Source organism: Anomaloglossus baeobatrachus, chromosome 12 (genome assembly GCF_048569485.1).
Source record: "Anomaloglossus baeobatrachus isolate aAnoBae1 chromosome 12, aAnoBae1.hap1, whole genome shotgun sequence".
NCBI classification, from domain to species: domain Eukaryota; kingdom Metazoa; phylum Chordata; class Amphibia; order Anura; family Aromobatidae; genus Anomaloglossus; species Anomaloglossus baeobatrachus.
Window position 1 is genome coordinate 12,908,801 of NC_134364.1, and position 20,154 is coordinate 12,928,954.

Consider the following 20,154-nt stretch of genomic DNA (forward strand, 5'->3'; position numbering starts at 1 on the left):
AAATATATTTTTTTGCGATTTTATTATCAAGGGAGGAATTTAGGTAAAGACTGCTAATGGAGTCTTCGTTCGGGATATCAGAGACGGTGCCGTATTAGCTGTATATCAGTGCTGATATATCAGTGTATAAGACAATGAACACAGACACGTTCTCTCTTTCAGCCAGCTTCATCAACTGAACTCGTGTATTGCAAGACACCCAATTATACAGTTTGCATCTCTAACCTTGAAGCTAGAACAAGGGAGTAAGGAGTATTTCACTCCCTAATTTCTCCCAGCACATTGTTTGTTTCTTGTACATTCTTTCTGTGTGAAAGCTACTGATAAGACTTTGCAGCTTCACATTCTGGCTTTATTATCTTTGGTTAACTCCTTCATGACTATACAGCTTAGAATTATATTATGGGTCTATGCGATGGCTACATAGACAGACAGATAATTATGCAACTACATCTACATTTTGATTATTTACATACACAGATATTCTTATTACGTTTGAACAAACAAGCTATAGCTCAGGCGACCTCCTTTCTATATCCCCCATCTTGGATGTCACAGCGTCCAGGTCGCCCACTGCCCCACTCATGAGGTACAAAGATAAGAGGGGATATTGGATGACCTGCAATGATCGTACACGAATAACTGATTCTTAGTGTATGTTACAAAATACAATCAGCAACTAATATCCTCATTTTACAGAGTAAAAAGTCACCTTCTAATATTTGTTTGCAAAATGGACATGACCTGTTTAGTTCCGCCCCGCTGTTAGACATGTGACCTGTTTTAGTTCCGCCCTGCTGTCAGACATGTGACCTGTTTTCGCTTCTCGCCCACTGTCAGACATGTGACCTGTTTTAGTTCCGCCCGGCTGTCAGACATGTGACCTGTTTTAGTTCCGCCCTGCTTTCTGACATGTGACCTGTTTTAGTTCTGCCCTGCTGTCAGACATGTGACCTGTTTTAGTTCCGCCCTGCTGTCTGACATGTGACCTGTTTTAGTTCTGCCCTGCTGTCAGACATGTGACCTGTTTTAGTTCCGCCCTGCTGTCAGACATGTGACCTGTTTTAGTTCCGCCCTGCTGTCAGACATGTGACCTGTTTTAGTTCCGCCCGGCTGTCAGACATGTGACCTGTTTTAGTTCCGCCCTGCTGTCAGACATGTGACCTGTTTTAGTTCTGCCCGGCTGTCAGACATGTGACCTGTTTTAGTTCCGCCCTGCTCTCAGACATATGACCTGTTTTAGTTCTGCCCGGCTGTCAGACATGTGACCTGTTTTAGTTCCGTCCCGCTGTCAGACATGTGACCTGTTTTAGTTCTGCCCTGCTGTCAGACATGTGACCTGTTTTAGTTCCGCCCGGCTGTCAGACATGTGACCTGTTTTAGTTCCGCCCTGCTGTCAGACATGTGACCTGTTTTAGTTCCGCCCTGTTGTCAGACATATGACCTGTTTTAGTTCCGCCCGGCTGTCAGACATGTGACCTGTTTTAGTTCCGCCCTGCTGTCAGACATATGACCTGTTTTAGTTCTGCCCGGCTGTCAGACATGTGACCTGTTTTAGTTCCGCCCTGCTGTCAGACATATGACCTGTTTTAGTTCCGCCCCGCTGTCAGACATGTGACCTGTTTTAGTTCCGCCCTGCTGTCAGACATATGACCTGTTTTAGTTCCGCCCCGCTGTCAGACATGTGACCTGTTTTAGTTCCGCCCTGCTGTCAGACATGTGACCTGTTTTAGTTCCGCCCTGCTGTCAGACATGTGTCCTGTTTTAGTTCCGCCCCGCTGTCAGACATGTGACCTGTTTTAGTTCCGCCCTGCTGTCAGACATGTGACCTGTTTTAGTTCCGCCCTGCTGTTAGACATGTGACCTGTTTTAGTTCTGCCCGGCTGTCAGACATGTGACCTGTTTTAGTTCCGCCCTGCTGTCAGACATGTGACCTGTTTTAGTTCCGCCCTGCTGTTAGACATGTGACCTGTTTTAGTTCCGCCCTGCTGTTAGACATGTGACCTGTTTTAGTTCCGCCCTGCTGTCAGACATGTGACCTGTTTTAGTTCCGCCCGGCTGTCAGACATGTGACCTGTTTTAGTTCCGCCCTGCTGTTAGACATGTGACCTGTTTTAGTTCCTCCCTGCTGTTAGACATGTGACCTGTTTTAGTTCTGCCCTGCTGTCAGACATGTGACCTGTTTTAGTTCCGCCCTGCTGTCAGACATGTGACCTGTTTTAGTTCCGGCCTGCTGTCAGACATGTGACCTGTTTTAGTTCCGCCCTGCTGTTAGACATGTGACCTGTTTTAGTTCCGCCCGGCTGTCAGACATATGACCTGTTTTAGTTCCGCCCTGCTGTCAGACATGTGACCTGTTTTAGTTCCGCCCGGCTGTCAGACATGTGACCTGTTTTAGTTCCGCCCTGCTGTCAGACATGTGACCTGTTTTAGTTCTGCCCTGCTGTCAGACATGTGACCTGTTTTAGTTCCGCCCCCGCTGTCAGACATGTGACCTGTTTTAGTTCTGCCCGGCTGTCAGACATGTGACCTGTTTTAGTTCCGCCCTGCTGTCAGACATGTGACCTGTTTTCGCTTCTCGCCCACTGTCAGACATGTGACCTGTTTTAGTTCCGCCCCGCTGTCAGACATGTGACCTGTTTTAGTTCCGCCCCCGCTGTCAGACATGTGACCTGTTTTCGCTTCTCGCCCACTGTCAGACATGTGACCTGTATTACCTCCCCCTCCTCTGTCAGACATGTGATCTGTTTTCGCTCCACCCCTGTTGTCAGACCTCTGACCTGTTTTAGCTCCTCCCCCACCATCAGACATGTGACCTGTTTTCGCTCCACTCCCACTGTCAGACATGTGACCTGTTTTCGCTCCACCCTCATTCAGACATGTGACCTGTTTTACATCCCCCTCTGCTGTCAGACATGTGACCTGTTTTACATCCCCCTCTGCTGTCAGACATGTGACCTGTTTTACCTCCCCCTCTGCTGTCAGACACGTGACCTGTTTTCGCTCCACCCTCACTCAGACATGTGACCTGTTTTACCTCCCCCTCCGCTCTCAGACATGTGACCTGTTCTACCTCCCCCTCTGCTGTCAGACATGTGACCTATTTTAGATCTTCCCCACTGTTGGAAATTGGAGCCTGACGTCTGACTGTACAAGTGTCTTCTCATCTCCCATGATGCATTTCTGGCTTCTGGAATCGGCTTTGGATGTGATTGGAGGAGAAATCCTCATGTAACTTAATAGTGTAGAACTAAAGCCAAGCTTCTATCCTGTTACTTTCTTTTCTTCCGATGTGTGACTCCTTTTCCAGAAGTGTTCTCCTTTAATAAATCTTCCGTTACCGCGCTGCCATCTGCGAGTGACATCATACGACACAACGTTAATTAATGGCACCCGGTAGAGTTTCACACTAATGAGAACAACGATTTCATCCTTTTAATTAAGTCACAAGAAAGATTTGTAGTTGTGAAAGTCACTGGTGGCCGAGACAATGAAGCGACCTCTAACCCTGGTGACACCGCGGAGCCTGAAATCCAGCCGTAATTCATTCCCATGATTACGTCAGTGACAGGAGAGGACACTTGTGCTCCGCTCCTAATTATCTGCAATTAATTCCTGTTATTTCATATCAAAGGATCAAATAAAAAACACTTAAAGGGGAATTGTTTCCCCACACATTCAACTTCGATGCAGTCTGTGGTCATAAATCAGCTGAGAGGAGTTCAGAAAATGACCAACTAAAGGGTTACAAACTCTGGGGTACAAGCTCGAAATCACTGATGGGTGCAACACTGAGGCTTTAGAAGGTAAACAGTGCACAGATTTTAATGGATCCCTCTCTACTTTCTACTTTCTTTGTCGCTCCTTATTGGGAGACCCAGACAATTGGGTGTATAGCTATGCCTCCGGAGGCCACACAAAGTATTACACTAAAAGTGTAAAGCCCCTCCCCTTCAGCCTATACACCCCCCGTGCTGCCACGGGCTCATCAGTTTTTATACTTTGTGCGAAGGAGGTCAGACATGCACGCATAGCTCCACAGCTTAGTCAGCAGCAGCTGCTGACTATGTCGGATGGAAGAAAAGAGGGCCCATAACAGGGCCCCCAGCATGCTCCCTTCTCACCCCACTCTTGTCGGCAGTGTTGTTAAGGTTGAGGTATCCATTGCGGGTACGGAGGCTGGAGCCCACATGCTGCTTTCCTTCCCCATCCCTCAATTAGGGCTCTGGGTGAAGTGGGATCCTTTCGGTCTCCAGGCACAGGAGACCGTGCTCCATCCACAGCTCCTGAGGACCATGCTGGATAGGAGCCGAGTATCGTTCAGGGACATGGCCCTGCTACTTTGAGGTACTCTGTGTCCCCGTGGGGACCGCGCACAGCAACACTCCAGCATTGCTGGGTGTGCTAGTGCACCGGGGACAGCAGCGCTGACTGCGTTTGTGCCATTACACACTTCAGCGTCGCTGAGTGTGTTCGTGTAGGGGGACTGCCGTGCTGACCGCCGCTGCCATGGTTATCACTGCGGCGCGGCTGGGACTGTTAGTGCGCCGGGGACTTCCGCGCCGACCGCGCTTATACGGCGGCCGCGCTTATAACTTGAGTCCCCGGCTTTTGCGGCCTAGTCTCGTTTTCTTCCCGCCCCCAGCCCTGCCAATCAGGGGAAGGGCGGGACGCTGTACAGGACGGCAGCACTGAGGGCTGGAGCATGCTTTGCATACTCCACCCCCCTCACTCTGCACAGTGGGGCACCAGTTCCCGCACTTTTCTGGGTCACGCCCACGGCTCCCTCCTCTCCTCAGGACGCCGGCAGCCATTCCTCTCAGCTCTGCTAACGCTGGAGAGGAGAGACAAGCTCAGGGAGACCCAGGCAGGATTTCTGGTGCCCACACAAACGCTTTGCGCAGGCGGTAAGCAGCACCTGTGGTGCTGGCCCCACTGGTGCAGAAGTGTACTTATAGATTATATGATTATAGACTATACTTTACACTGTATGGTGCACTGTTGATTTTTGTCTATATACCCTCCTGTATTGCTCAGAGGAGACAACAGCATGTCGTCCACAAATAGCAAGGGACAGACTTACTATGCTGCCTGTGCAGCATGTACGGCTATACTGCCGGCAGGTTCCACTGACCCTCATTGTGTGCAATGCTCGGCCCCTGTGGCACTCTCTCAGCCGGAGCCTCTGCTAAGGGGGGCCCAGGGGGAACCACCTGTTAACACTGTCCAGGTGACAGGGACGGAGTTTGCAGTTTTTACTGAAAGACTTTCTGAGACTATGGCTAAGATATTAGAAGCCTTGCAGTCCAGGCCGGCATCTCAAGCCAGGGACACTGTGGAATCATTGCCCCCTGGACCCCCTCAGTTGGAACAGCAATGTCCTCCCGGGGTGTCTCATGGATCCCAGGGTGAGGTCTCTGACACGGACCGCAGCCCCAGACCGATTAAGCGAGCTCGCTATGATATCCCCTCGACATCATCACAATGTTCAGGGTCTCAGCGAGAGGACTCTCTGTATGATGAAGCGGAGGTAGCTGATCAGGATTCTGATCCTGAAGCCGCTCTCAACCTTGATACTCCTGATGGGGACGCCATAGTGAATGATCTTATTGCGTCCATCAATGAAATGTTGGATATTTCTCCCTCAGCTCCTCCAGTGGAGGAGTCAGCCTCTCAGCAGGAGAAATTCCTTTCCGGTTTCCAAAGCGTACAAAGAGTATGTTTCTGGACCACTCTGACTTCAGAGAGGCAGTCCAGAAACACCGAGCTTGTCCAGATAAGCGTTTTTCCAAGCGCCTTAAGGATACACGTTACCCTTTCCCCCCTGACGTGGTCAAGGGCTGGACTCAGTGTCCCAAGGTGGATCCTCCAATCTCCAGACTGGCGGCTAGATCCATAGTTGCAGTGGAAGATGGAGCTTCACTCAAGGATGCCACTGACAGACAGATGGAGCTCTGGTTGAAATCCATCTATGAAGCTATCGGCGCGTCTTTTGCTCCAGCATTCGCAGCCGTATGGGCACTCCAAGCTATCTCAGCTGGTCAGGCGCAAATTGACGCACTCACACGTACGTCTGCGCCGCAGGTGGCGTCCATAACCTCTCAAACGTCGGCATTTGCGTCCTACGCTATTAATGCTGTCCTGGACTCTGCGAGCCGTACGGCGGTTGCAGCCGACAATTCGGTGGCAATACGCAGGGCCTTGTGGCTGCGGGAATGGAAGGCAGATTCGGCTTCCAAAAAGTGCTTAACTGGATTGCCATTTTCTGGCGACCGTTTGTTTGGTGAGAGATTGGATGAAATCATCAAACAATCCAAGGGAAAGGAAACATCCTTACCCCAGGCCAAACCAAAAACACCCCAACAGAGGAGGGGACAGTCAAGGTTTCGGTCCTTTCGGAGTGCGGGCAGGTCCCAATTCTCCTCGTCCAAAAGGCCGCAGAAGGATCAGAGGAACTCCGACGCATGGCGATCTAAATCACGCCCTAAAAAGACCGCCGGAGGTGCCGCTACTAAGGCGGCTTCCTCATGACTTACGGCCTCCTCACACCGCATCCTCGGTCGGTGGCAGGCTCTCCCGCTTTTGCGACGCCTGGCTGCCACAAGTAAAAGACCGTTGGGTGAGAGACATTTTGTCTCACGGTTACAGGATAGAGTTCAGCTCTCGTCCTCCGACTCGATTCTTCAGAACATCTCCGCCTCCCGAGCGAGCCGAGGCTCTTCTACAGGCGGTGGGCATTCTGAAGGCAGAAGGAGTGGTGGTCCCGGTTCCTCTTCAGCAACAGGGTCACGGTTTCTACTCCAACCTGTTTGTGGTTGCAAAGAAGGACGGGTCCTTCCGTCCTGTTTTGGACCTAAAACTGCTCAACAAACACGTAAGGACCAGGCGGTTCCGGATGGAATCCCTCCGCTCCGTCATCGCCTCAATGTCCCAAGGAGATTTCCTAGCATCGATCGATATCAAGGATGCTTATCTCCACGTACCAATTGCTCCAGAGCATCAGCGCTTCTTGCGCTTCGCCATAGGAGACGAACACCTTCAGTTCGCGGCACTGCAGTTCGGCCTGGCGACAGCCCCAAGGGTTTTCACCAAGGTCATGGCTACAGTAGTTGCGGTCCTCCACTCTCAGGGTCACTCAGTGATACCTTACTTAGACGATCTGCTGGTCAAGGCACCCTCTCAAGAGGCATGCCAACACAGCCTCAACGTTACTCTGGAGATTCTCCAGAGTTTCGGGTGGATCATCAATTTTCCAAAGTCAAATCTGACATCGGTCCAATCGCTGACATATCTTGGCATGGAGTTTCATACTCTTCCAGCGATAGTGAAGCTTCCGCTGGACAAACAGCGTTCACTACAGACAGGGGTGCAATCTCTCCTTCAAGGTCGGTCACACCCCTTGAGGCGCCTCATGCACTTCCTGGGGAAGATGGTGGCAGCAATGGAAGCAGTCCCTTTCGCGCAGTTTCACCTGCGTCCACTTCAATGGGACATTCTACGCAAGTGGGACAGGATGCCGACGTCCCTAGACAGGAACGTCTCCCTCTCTCAGGCAACCAAAGCTTCCCTTTGGTGGTGGCTTCTTCCCACCTCATTTTCGAAGGGGAAATCCTTCCTACCCCCATCCTGGGCGGTGGTCACGACGGACGCGAGCCTGTCAGGGTGGGGAGCAGTTTTTCTCCACCACAGGGCTCAGGGTACGTGGACTCAGCAAGAGTCCTCACTTCAGATCAATGTTCTGGAGATCAGGGCAGTGTATCTTGCCCTAAAAGCGTTCCAGCAGTGGCTGGAAGGCAAGCAGATCCGAATTCAGTCGGACAACTCCACAGCGGTGGCTTACATCAACCACCAAGGTGGGACACGCAGTCGGCAAGCCTTCCAGGAAGTCCGGCGGATTCTGCTGTGGGTGGAAGCCACAGCATCCACCATATCCGCAGTTCACATCCCGGGCGTAGAAAACTGGGAAGCAGACTTTCTCAGTCGCCAGGGCATGGACGCAGGGGAATGGTCCCTTCACCCGGACGTGTTTCAGGAGATCTGTTGCCGCTGGGGGATGCCGGACGTCGACCTAATGGCGTCACGGCACAACAACAAGGTCCCAACTTTCATGGCTCAATCTCAAGATCACAGAGCTCTGGCGGCAGACGCCTTAGTTCAGGATTGGTCGCAGTTTCGGCTTCCTTATGTGTTTCCTCCTCTGGCACTGTTGCCCAGAGTGTTACGCAAGATCAGGGCCGACTGCCGCCGCGTCATCCTCGTCGCTCCAGACTGGCCGAGGAGGTCGTGGTACCCGGATCTGTGGCATCTCATGGTCGGCCAACCGTGGGCCCTGCCAGACCGACCAGATTTGCTGTCTCAAGGGCCGTTTTTCCATCTGAATTCTGCGGCCCTCAACCTGACTGTGTGGCCATTGAGTCCTGGATCCTAGCGTCTTCAGGATTATCTCAAGAGGTCATTGCCACTATGAGACAGGCTAGGAAACCAACGTCCGCCAAGATCTACCACAGGACGTGGAAAATATTCCTGTCGTGGTGCTCTGCTCAGGGGTTTTCTCCCTGGCCATTTGCCTTGCCCACTTTTCTGTCCTTTCTTCAATCCGGATTGGAAAAGCGTCCTGGGCCTTGCGACACCAGGCTACGGCTCAGCAGGTGTGTCAGGCAGCTACCTGGTCGAGCCTGCACACTTTCACGAAACACTATCAGGTGCATACCTATGCTTCGGCAGATGCCAGCCTAGGTAGGCGAGTCCTTCATGCGGCAGTTGCCCACCTGTAGGACGGAGCCGTTACGGCTCTATTATGAGGTATTATTTACCCACCCAGGGACTGCTTTTGGACGTCCCAATTGTCTGGGTCTCCCAATAAGGAGCGACAAAGAAGAAGGGAATTTTGTTTACTTACCGTAAATTCCTTTTCTTCTAGCTCCAATTGGGAGACCCAGCACCCGCCCCTGTTTTTTGTATACACATGTTGTTCATGTTAAATGGTTTCAGTTCTCCGATATTCCTTCGGATTGAATTTACTTTAAACCAGTTTATAATTTTTTCCTCCTTCGGGCTTTTGCACCAAAACTGATGAGCCCCTGGCAGCACGGGGGGTGTATAGGCTGAAGGGGAGGGGCTTTACACTTTTAGTGTAATACTTTGTGTGGCCTCCGGAGGCATAGCTATACACCCAATTGTCTGGGTCTCCCAATTGGAGCTAGAAGAAAAGGAATTTACGGTAAGTAAACAAAATTCCCTTCTTCTCCCCAGTATGATGATCCCGGGGAACGTGGCGGGGGTGGCCAAACAGTTCCTGCGCTGCGTTTTCCACCAGTTGGCTCCTAACGGCATCTTCTCCCAGCTGTTCCAGAGCAATATCAAAGGTGAGGTATTGCAGCGCATTCAGTCTATATTGTGATTATCGCGACACTCCCCGGCCACTTACCAATTCTCTGCTCTACAGATGGCAGCTTCCTGCGCACATTGGCCGCATCTTTAATGGACTTCAGTGAACTCAGCTCTTTTGCTGCTTTGAGCCAATTGCTGGAGGTAAGAAACAGGCGGGAGAATGCCGGCCCCCAACAGGTGGGAGAAGCCCAGCCCCCAACAGGTGGGAGAAGCCCGGCCCCCAACAGGTGGGAGAAGCCCGGCCCCCAACAAGTGGGAGAAGCCCGGCCCCCAACAGGTGGGAGAAGCCCAGCCCCCAACAGGTGGGAGAAGCCCAGCCCCCAACAGGTGGGAGAAGCCCAGCCCCCAACAGGTGGGAGAAGCCCAGCCCCCAACAGGTGGGAGAAGCCCGGCCCCCAACAGGTGGGAGAAGCCCGGCCCCCAACAGGTGGGAGAAGCCCGGCCCCCAACAGGTGGGAGAAGCCCAGCCCCCAACAGGTGGGAGAAGCCCAGCCCCCAACAGGTGGGAGAAGCCCAGCCCCCAACAGGTGGGAGAAGCCCGGCCCCCAACAGATGGGAGAAGCCCAGCCCCCAACAGGTGGGAGAACGTCGGCCCCCAACAGGTGGGGGAACGCCAGCCCCCAACAATCCTGGGGATTAAATAGAAATAAAATAAATATACATAAATTATATATACATATATATATGTGTGTGTGTGTGTGTGTGTGTGTTTATATATATATATATGTGTGTGTGTGTATATATATATATATATATATATATATATATATATATATTTATATATGTTTTTCCTCTACATTATTTATTGCCAATGGTCGCAAATTGGGATAATAATAATGAAAAAAATCCTATACTTTGACACCGCTTCCCTGCTTTCACTTTGGTGTCCTCTTCTGGACTTGGGGGGAGCTGGGGGTCGTCCACATTCTTAGGGGCATTCACATAACCGCTGCAGTTAATCGGCGGTCACGTGACTCCTTGAGACCAGAGGTTGATTGTCGACACCGATTGAATGCAGAGATGTGGCTCACATCCAAGAGGCAAGTGCAGGGTTTTTTTTAATAATATTACCCCCACTCTGGACATATCGCCAATTTAATATGTGTAAAACACATATACAATAATGCAAAAATAAATTAGAAATTACAAGTGAAAACCTAAAATCTTTTATGTGACTGAAGATTATTACATGCAAGTTTTTATAGAAATAAATCCAAAACTAAAATGTAAAGAGAATGTTCTAATTTAAAAAAAAAATGCAAAATTGGTGAAAACACTGAATAATTGACATATAAAATAAATCGTAACTAATAATTAATTTAAAGAATACAATATGAAAAATTAAATAACATAAAATGTATTAATAGAGATATACAAAATAAAATGGAAAGAATTACCAAATAAAATTAAGTTTAAAACATGAAGGTGCTAAACTATTAGTAAAAAGAGTAAATAAATAATAATATTAATGAACCAAAAAGTACAATTACAGAGGAAAAAAGCAAAAGGTGTGGTTGGTAATGTGCACATTCCCCAAGAAATAGACAAAGCTGAAATAATAGATTGGAAACTTTGTGCCCCTTGTTATGGACAGAGCCGGAATGAGGATCACTATCGGAGCTGTTTTACTTTTCAGGGGTTGAATAACAAAAAGAATTTGCCGGCCGGTGGTACGATGTTGAGGTGCTTGGAAAATATTGCCACGTTCATGGAAGCCTTACCTATGGATTCCCCCAGTAATCTGTGGACCACCATCTGCAACCAGTTCCAAACCTTTTTCACAAAATTGCCTTCTGTCCTTCCACTAAAGGTAAAGACAATTTCTTTCCTGTACACTTTAGGCTGCATGTTGCAGTACCACCTATGGCCCCCAGATGGCGCCTGTTGCAGGGTGTCATTTGTAGAGTGCTCTATGGCTGGATTCCTGGATTTTGGGTAAATTCTCAGTATCATTTTGACTTCTCAGATTCTGACTAATGTCACGACTGTTCTTTGCTTCCAGTGTTCCTTAGATTCCAGTCTGCGGATAATGATTTGTCTTCTGAAGATCCCGACGTCTAACGCCACCAGAGTAAGTGCGGGACGTCTCACCCGCCTCATGTCTACATAGAAGTGAGAGACATTTATTAATTGCCTATGTAAACGTTCCCTGCTAATCATTATGTCCCCGATTTCAGAGTCTACTGGAGCCGTTCTCCAAGCTGCTGAGCTTCGTCATTCAGAACGGGCTGTTCACACTGGCGTACCTCGTGGAGCTCTGTGGGCTCTGCTACCGAGCATTCACCAAGGTGGGTGACACTGATCATTTATCCATATTGACTGTTATTGGAAACAGTCAGCAAGCCTGGGTGGATGAAGGAGGTCTTATCACATGTAAAGGAGAGGTGATGAGTGTCTGATCCCTGGGGGTCTCATCATTGGACTTCATTGCTGCAGTCTCTTTGAGTCCCCTAGTCAATGAATCAAGCAGCAGTGACTCCATTTAAACAAGGGGCATAAGTCCCCGTATCTGGCAGCAGTCGGACACTATTCTGGTGTAATGTGATACGTTATGCCTAGTGGAATACCCCTTTAATTCAGTATTTCTCCGTCCATCTTCCATCCTGCACATCTACAAGCTCCGTCCATCTTCCATCCTGCACGTCTACAAGCTCCGTCCATCTTCAGGATTTGTGCCTAAGTGCAGATGGCAGCGAGGCGGCGATTGCCAGATGTGCAATAAGTTTAAATAGGAAAAAGTGAAATCAATGAGCGACCTGTGGGGGTCAGCGCCTTTACAACCAGCTTAACTAATTGGAAATCATGTTAATGCAGCAGCTGATCAATGGTATTGATCGGAATCGGGCAGGCGAGGGGGGCTTCATCTCAATGATTCAGGGCCTGTGTAGGGATTCTGCTGCGCCCATGGGAATGTGCAGGACATTATGGCCAATCTTGGCGGTTATATCGGTCCTGTTACAGGTATGATTGCACTCACTGTCCATCTTTGCTGGAGAGCAACAAGGTAATGGAGCCCCATGTGTGGGTCATTATAGAAATATCCCTTAGGCTTCAGCAAAAAAAAATAGCCGGACCCTGATCCACAGACCATCAGCCCAGAGCCCTCTGAACCCCCTCCTACCTGAAAGGTCTAATCTCATGGAGGGGTGGGGGGCTACATTTTATATTGTTATCTTGTTTTGCAGGAACGGGACAAGTACTACCTGACCCGCAGCGTGATCCTGGACCTGCTGCAAGCCTTGAAATTAAAGTCTCCCCTTCCAGACACCAACCTCCTTCTGCTGGTGCAGGTATGAAATTCTCCCCCCTCCCGGCTGGATGTGGGGGGCTGGTAATTACAGCAAGAATTAAATGGGCCATTTCATCAGCGGCTCTCCCCAGCCGACACTCTTTTATGTGCTGAGCCCTCTCATTAAATTAAAGGGCTGGCGTTAAGGATCTGTGTTTGCATCTGAGCTCATGAGACCATTTTTAAGCAAATGTGACCTACTTAAAAAGGCGTATGAGAATTAAAGTGCACCCACTGTGGAGGTCGCGTGAGCTATAGCTTGTTTGTTCAAATGTAATAAGAATATCTGTGTATATAAATAATCAAAATGTAGATGTAGTTGCAAAATTATCTGTCTGTCTATGTAGCCATCGCATAGACCCATAATATAATTCTAAGCTGTATAGTCATGAAGGAGTTAATCAAAGATAATGAAGCCAGAATGTGAAGCTGCAAAGTCTTATCAGTACTGTTCACACAGAATGTGCAAGGAACAAAGATGTGTTTTACAAGATGCTGTGAGAAATTAAGGAGTGGAGAACTCCCTGTTTAGCTTCAAGGCCGAAGTAGCTTTTCTGTATAATTGGGTGTCTTCCAATACACGAGTTCAGTTGATGACACTGGCTCAAGGAGAACATGTCTGTGTTCATTGTCTTATACATTGATATATCGTTATACATTGATATATCGGCACTGATATACAGCTAATACGGCACCGTCTCTGGATATCCCGAACGAAGACTCCATTAGCAGTCTTCAGCCAAATTCCTCCCTTGACACCGCCACCGCTGTCGTGGAGGCCGAGCTCCGCGGGCAGAGACCAGGTGCCAGACGCTTCTACGGAGGTGAAGTGAAACGTCTCTCTTTTTGCTATTTTTCCCGGCTTTTTGTCCACTAGGTGGCTCTGTTCTCGTGCCGTCTCCTGAAGTTTTTTCTGTCTTGATATTGACTCTTGTTTCGTTGTCAGTTCATCTGCGCAGACGTTGGAACGAAGTTGTCAGAGTCGACGATCATTCACAAGCAGATGATCGCGTCGCTGCCCTCGGTGAGTGATGATCTGCAATAATGACATAGAAGTAAGATGTTCTGCATCAGGACAGTCTTGCGCTTGGTCCACAGGGGGCGCTGTTGTTAAGATACATAGAGATTTTTTTTTTTTAAAGGCCCACTGTCTGTCTATCCATGTCCACCCTCCATTACTCCGGCGCTGTCAGTCGGGCAGGACGGGTCGGGCACCTCTGTGAGCCTCTTCCGTCTTGTGTTTGTTTTGCTGTCAGACGTTGCAGATCTGTGAGACAGTCGGGTCCAGTTCAGCACAATGACAACCTGCCACATTATCATATCACAGGACGTCAATGCGGAGTTAACCTCTTCCTTGCTGGACTGGCTCCTGACTGTACATCCTGCCTGGAGACAAGCTGCATTAACCCCTCCTCTGCTGCATCACTGCTCTTCTATGTGAAAAATGTCTGTGGCTTTCACATGAAAGATAATCCATATCTATTAATTATGGTACATCGCTGCAGACGACACTAATGTTATTATAAAAAGTCAATGTTGGGATTCCTGCTCCTCTCCCTCTTACTCATAAAAATTACTCAGTGCTTTTGTAATGTCAGGACATAATCGGCAAAGAGATGATATCACCAGAAAATATCAAAAGCAAATTCATAAGCAGTTACTGTATGTTGTCAACCACCAAATGCTAGAACTACAGGCGAGGCTCATATTCAGCCATCTTCCTTTACAGATGGCTGCTCAGTTATTGTAATATTGTCATCAGAACCACAATTAAATGAGACAATGTCTCCATCTTCAATGTTTACAATCACAATAATACTGCCCTTATGTACAAGAATATAACTACTATAATACTGCTCCTATGTACAAGAATATAACTACTATAATACTGCCCTTATGTACAAGAATATAACTACTATAATACTGCTCCTATGTACAAGAATATAACTACTATAATACTGCCCCTATGTACAAGAATATAACTACTATAATACTGCCCCTATGTACAAGAATATAACTACTATAATACTGCTCCCTATATACAAGAATATAAATACTATAATACTGCCCCCTATGTACAAGAATATAACTACTATAATACTGCCTCCTATGTACAAGAATATAACTACTATAATACTTCTCCTATGTACAAGAATATAACTACTATAATACTGCCGCTATGTACAAGAATATAACTACTATAATACTGCCCCTATATACAAGAATATAACTACTATAATACTGCCCCTATGTACAAGAATATAACTACTATAATACTGCTCCCTATGTACAAGAATATAACTACTATAATACTACCCCTATGTACAAGAATATAACTACTATAATACTGCCCCCTATGTACAAGAATATAACTACTATAATACTGCCCCCTATGTACAAGAATATAACTACTATAATACTGCCTCTATGTACAAGAATATAACTACTATAATACTGCCCCTATGTACAGGAATATAACTACTATAATACTGCCCCTATGTACAGGAATATAACTACTATAATACTGCCCCTATGTACCAGAATATAACTACTATAATACTGCCCCTATGCACAAGAATATAACTACTATAATACTGCCTCTATGTACAGGAATATACCTGCTATAATACTGTAGTATAGGTGTATATGTGTTTGGGTGCAGATTTCATACAGTCGGTGATGGATTTGTCTATATAATGGGCTTTACATTGCCGTCTTCTCCGGTATCTTCTCTGGTTATGTGCGGAGGATGTTCGGGTCTTTTGCACCTCTTTCCCCCTCCACCATGAAAATTTGACATATTGAATCTCCATTAAGTAGATAAAACAATAAGTGGATGTCGGGGAGACTCGGTGGTGCCGCGCTGTGTTAGTCTATGAGGCTGGCGCTGCTTGTCCGAGGCCGGGTAATGCTACAGATTTATGAGGTGGGGGCGCTCTCGTGTCAGATTCTCTCATTGTAAACAGAGACAGACCCTCTATCAGGTCTGATCGTCTCTCGGACATCACTGAGGACATCAGTCAGAATATAGGCTTTATAGGGGCTTTAGCACCAGGAGCTTCCTTATATCCGGTCATGGAACCGGCCTTATTCAGTGCAAACTTCTGAGGTTCAATGATAGACGCCTCCTGAGTGCTAGAAACGGGAAATTCAGTCCGAAGATCTCCACTGTTCCTCTGGGCATATTTTAAAAGGAACCCTTCATGTTGTAATTTGTATCTGATCCGCAGAACGTTATTGAATCAGAGGGGATAATCAGATTAATGCACATTTTTATGGGAAAATATTAATTTTATCCATTGTAATCCCTGGTGTTTGTATGCATTCAAGTCCAGAGGGCGGTCCCTACTGAGTGATTGACAGTCTTCCCTGTATGCATGCATGACTAGCACCTCCCACTGGACCACCAGGGATTGCAATGAAGAAAATACAGGTTATTCTATATATCATTTCTGCTCAGCTCCTCCTCTATATCACAGCTCCCCTTTAAAGCGTAAGCATCACTTTAATTTTTATTTCATAAATCCATATTGCACATGAAAATAAGCAGCTTTGTAATAATTTTATCAGACAAATCTGCTTCTTTCTGCCAGAATTGATCAGTCATCAAAATTCTCAATTCTGAGGTAAAATCTGTATTCAGGGAAGACTTTCCCATCACTGAGATAAGAGATGGCAGCTGGTGCTGATGAGATTCTATGTAGATAGCGGAGGGGGTGGAGCTCTGCCTCTAGCTCCTCTCATTGTCATAAAATCTCACCAGCACCAGCTGCCATCTCCTCTCAGTGATGGGAAAGTCTTCCCTGAACACAGATTTTACCTCCGAATACAGAATCTTGATAATGACTGATCAATTCTGGCAGAAAGAAGCAGATTTGTCTGATAAGATTATTACAAAGCTGCTTATTATCATGTGTGCTATTGATTTATGAAATAAAATGAGACTGAAGGAAGGGAATAGGGGAGTCTGGAGGAGGAGGACAAAGGAGTCAGGAGGAAGGGGTTAGCGGAGTCTGGAGAAGAAAGACAGAGGAGTCTGAAGGAAGGGGTTAGGGGAGTCTGGAGGAGAAGGACAAAGGAGTCTGGAGGAGGAGGACAGAGGAGTCTGGAGGAAGGGGACAGGAGTCTGAAGGAAGGGGTTAGGGGAGTCTGGAGGGGAAGGACAAAGGAATCTGGAGGAAGGGGACAGAGGAGTCTGAAGGAAGGGGTTAGGGGAGTCTGGAGGAGGAGGACTGAGGAGTCTGGAGGAGGAGGACAGAGGAGTCTGAAGGAAGGGGACAGATGAGTCTGAAGGAAGGGGTTAGGGGAGTCTGGAGGAGGAGGACAGAGGAATCTGGAGGAAGGGGACAGATGAGTCTGAAGGAAGGGGTTAGGGGAGTCTGGAGGAGGAGGACAGAGGAGTCTGGAGGAAGGGGACAGAGGAGTCTGGAGGAAGGGGTTAGGGGAGTCTGGAGGAGGAGGACTGAGGAGTCTGGAGGAGGAGGACTGAGGAGTCTGGAGGAGAGGGACTGAGGAGTCTGGAGGAGGAGGACTGAGGAGTCTGGAGGAAGGGGACAGAGGAGTCTGGAGGAAGGGGACAGAGGAGTCTGGAGGAAGGAGGACTGAGGAATCTGGAGGAGGAGGACTGAGGAGTCTGGAGGAGAGGGACTGAGTAGTCTGGAGGAGGAGGACTGAGGAGTCTGGAGGAGGAGGACTAAGGAGTCTGGAGGAGGAGGACTGAGGAGTCTGGAGGAAGGGGACAGAGGAGTCTGGAGGAAGGGGACAGAGGAGTCTGGAGGAAGGAGGACTGAGGAGTCTGGAGGAGGAGGACTGAGGAGTCTGGAGGAGGAGGACTGAGGAGTCTGGAGGAGGAGGACTAAGGAGTCTGGAGGAGGAGGACTGAGGAGTCTGGAGGAGGAGGACTGAGGAGTCTGGAGGAGAGGGACTGAGGAGTCTGGAGGAGGAGGACTGAGGAGTCTGGAGGAGGAGGACTAAGGAGTCTGGAGGAGGAGGACTGAGGAGTCTGGAGGAGGAGGACTGAGGAGTCTGGAGGAGAGGGACTGAGGAGTCTGGAGGAGGAGGACTGAGGAATCTGGAGGAAGGGGACAGAGGAGTCTGAAGGAAGGGGACAGAGGAGTCTGGAGAAAGGAGGACTGAGGAGTCTGGAGGAGGAGGACTGAGGAGTCTGGAGGAAGGGACTGAGGAGTCTGGAGGAGGAGGACTGAGGAGTCTGGAGGAGGAGGACTGAGGAGTCTGGAGGAGGAGGACTGAGGAGTCTGGAGGAGGAGGACTGAGGAGTCTGGAGTAGGAGGACAGAGGAGTCTGGAGGAGGACAGGGGACAAGGACAGAGGGATCTAGAGGAGGACAGGGGACAAGGACAGAGGGGTCTGGAGGAGGACAGAAGAGTCTGGAGGAGGAAGACAGAAGAGTCTGGAGGAAGAGGACAGAGGAGACTGGAGGAGGAGGACAGAGGAGTCTGTAGGAGGAGGACAGAGGAGTCTGGAGGAGGACAGGGGACAAGGACAGAGGGGTCTAGAGGAGGACAGGGGACAAGGACAGAGGGGTCTGGAGGTGGAGGACAGAAGAGTCTGGAGGAAGAGGACAGAGGAGACTGGAGGAGGACAGAGGAGTCTGGAGGAGGAGGACAGAGAAGTCTGGAGGAGGAGGACAGAGGAGTCTGGAGGAGGACAGGGGACAAGGACAGAGGGGTCTGGAGGTGGAGGACAGAAGAGTCTGGAGGAAGAGGACAGAGGAGACTGGAGGAGTACAGAGGAGTCTGGGGGAGGAGGACGGAGGGGTCTGGAGGAGGAGCACAGAGGGGTCTGGAGGAGGAGGACAGAGGAGTCTGGAGGAGGAGAACAGAGGAGTCTGGAGGAGGAGAACAGAGGAGTCTGGGTGGGGACAGAGGAGTCTGGATGGGGACAGAGGAGTATAGAGCAAGAGATGGGCACGTTTGGAAGAGGAGACAGGAGTCTGGTGAAGGGGACAAACAAGTCTGGAGGGTAGAGGAGGAGGGAGGACAGAGGAATCTGAAGAAAGTAACAGGGGAGTCTGGAAGACAGAGCGGTCTGGCTGCTTTTTCTGCCTATTCCTATTAAGCCCCCTGCACATGGGCAGAGCGTGCGTGTATATGGCGGTATATGGCGGGTCGGGAGATTGCTGACAGATGGCTATTGTGTATTTCCAGCCTTCGCCTCTGATCTGGAGACGTTGATATCTGAGCTGTAGACTTCAACAATAATTATAGGGAATCTGTCACCAGGATTTTACTCCTCCATCTGAGAGCAGCATAGTGTGCAGACAGATCCCCTGATTCCAGCGATGTGTCACTTACTGAGCTGCTTACTGTAGTGTTTCAGCCGCAGATTATGACTTGAGAACTAGTAAACCTGCAGCCCTGTATTCCTCCATATTTATCAGCTTTCTATAACTCCTCCTCCCCTCCACTGATTGGCTTCTTTCTGCCTATGAACAGTATACACAGAAAGCTGCCAATCAGTGGTGAGGACGGGGTTATACAGGGCTCAACATTCACAGAACTGATAGTGGCAGCAAGCGACACATCGCTGGAATCCGAATCTGTGCCCTTCATCATGCCGCTCTCAGATGGGGAGGAAAAGCCTGGAATGCCCCTACACCCTCACATCCCATAATGATGAACCTGACTCCGGTGTCCAGAGAGCTCCATACTTGAACCCAAAAGAGCAACTGCAAATTGAGGCAACCAAATAAAGTATTTGCACAACCAATGAAAATGTTCATGTGCAAAGATCAAAGGCCTCAGAAAGTTATGAGCTCAATGTCTGTGGGATCAAGCGCCCAGAGGAGCTTTCTGACATTGTGCCCGTCCGTGTCCTGTCACTCTTTCTGACATTGTGCCTGTCCGTGTCCTCTCACGCTTTCTGACATTGTGCCCTTCCGTGTCCTCTCACGCTTTCTGACGTTGTGCCCGTCCGTGTCCTGTCACTCTTTCTGACGTTGTGCCCGTCCGTGTCCTGTCACTCTTTCTGACGTTGTGCCTGTCCGTGTCCTCTCACGCTTTCTGACATTGTGCCTGTCCGTGTCCTGTCACTCTTTCTGACGTTGTGCCCGTCCTTGTCCTCTCACGCTTTCTGACGTTGTGCCTGTCCGTGTCCTCTCACGCTTTCTGACGTTGTGCCCGTCCGTGTCGTCTCACGCTTTCTGACATTGTGCCTATCCATGTCCTCTCACGCTTTCTGACATTGTGCCCGTCCGTGTCCTCTCACACTTTCTGACATTGTGCCCGTCCGTGTCCTCTCACGCTTTCTGACATTGTGCCCGTCCGTGTCCTCTCACGCTTTCTGACATTGTGCCCGTCCGTGTCCTCTCACGCTTTCTGACATTGTGCCCGTCCATGTCCTCTCACGCTTTCTGACATTGTGCCCGTCCGTGTCCTCTCACGCTTTCTGACATTGTGCCTATCCATGTCCTCTCACGCTTTCTGACATTGTGCCCGTCCGTGTCCTCTCACGCT

At 49.1% G+C, this 20,154-nt stretch overlaps 1 protein-coding gene across 7 annotated transcripts in view; it reads left to right on the forward strand.

Moving 5' to 3' along the window:
• The window catches only part of UNC79 (unc-79 subunit of NALCN channel complex), a 218,308-nt gene that overhangs the window by 171,048 nt on the left and 27,106 nt on the right, over window positions 1-20,154 (forward strand). For all 7 annotated transcript variants that reach the window (XM_075330270.1, XM_075330274.1, XM_075330271.1 and 4 more), the window contains 7 exons: window positions 9,253-9,365; window positions 9,446-9,531; window positions 11,027-11,200; window positions 11,393-11,461; window positions 11,568-11,678; window positions 12,576-12,680; window positions 13,626-13,703. In XM_075330270.1, coding sequence (XP_075186385.1) covers window positions 9,253-9,365; window positions 9,446-9,531; window positions 11,027-11,200; window positions 11,393-11,461; window positions 11,568-11,678; window positions 12,576-12,680; window positions 13,626-13,703 — 736 coding nt within the window. The remainder of the gene's footprint in view (window positions 1-9,252; window positions 9,366-9,445; window positions 9,532-11,026; window positions 11,201-11,392; window positions 11,462-11,567; window positions 11,679-12,575; window positions 12,681-13,625; window positions 13,704-20,154) is intronic.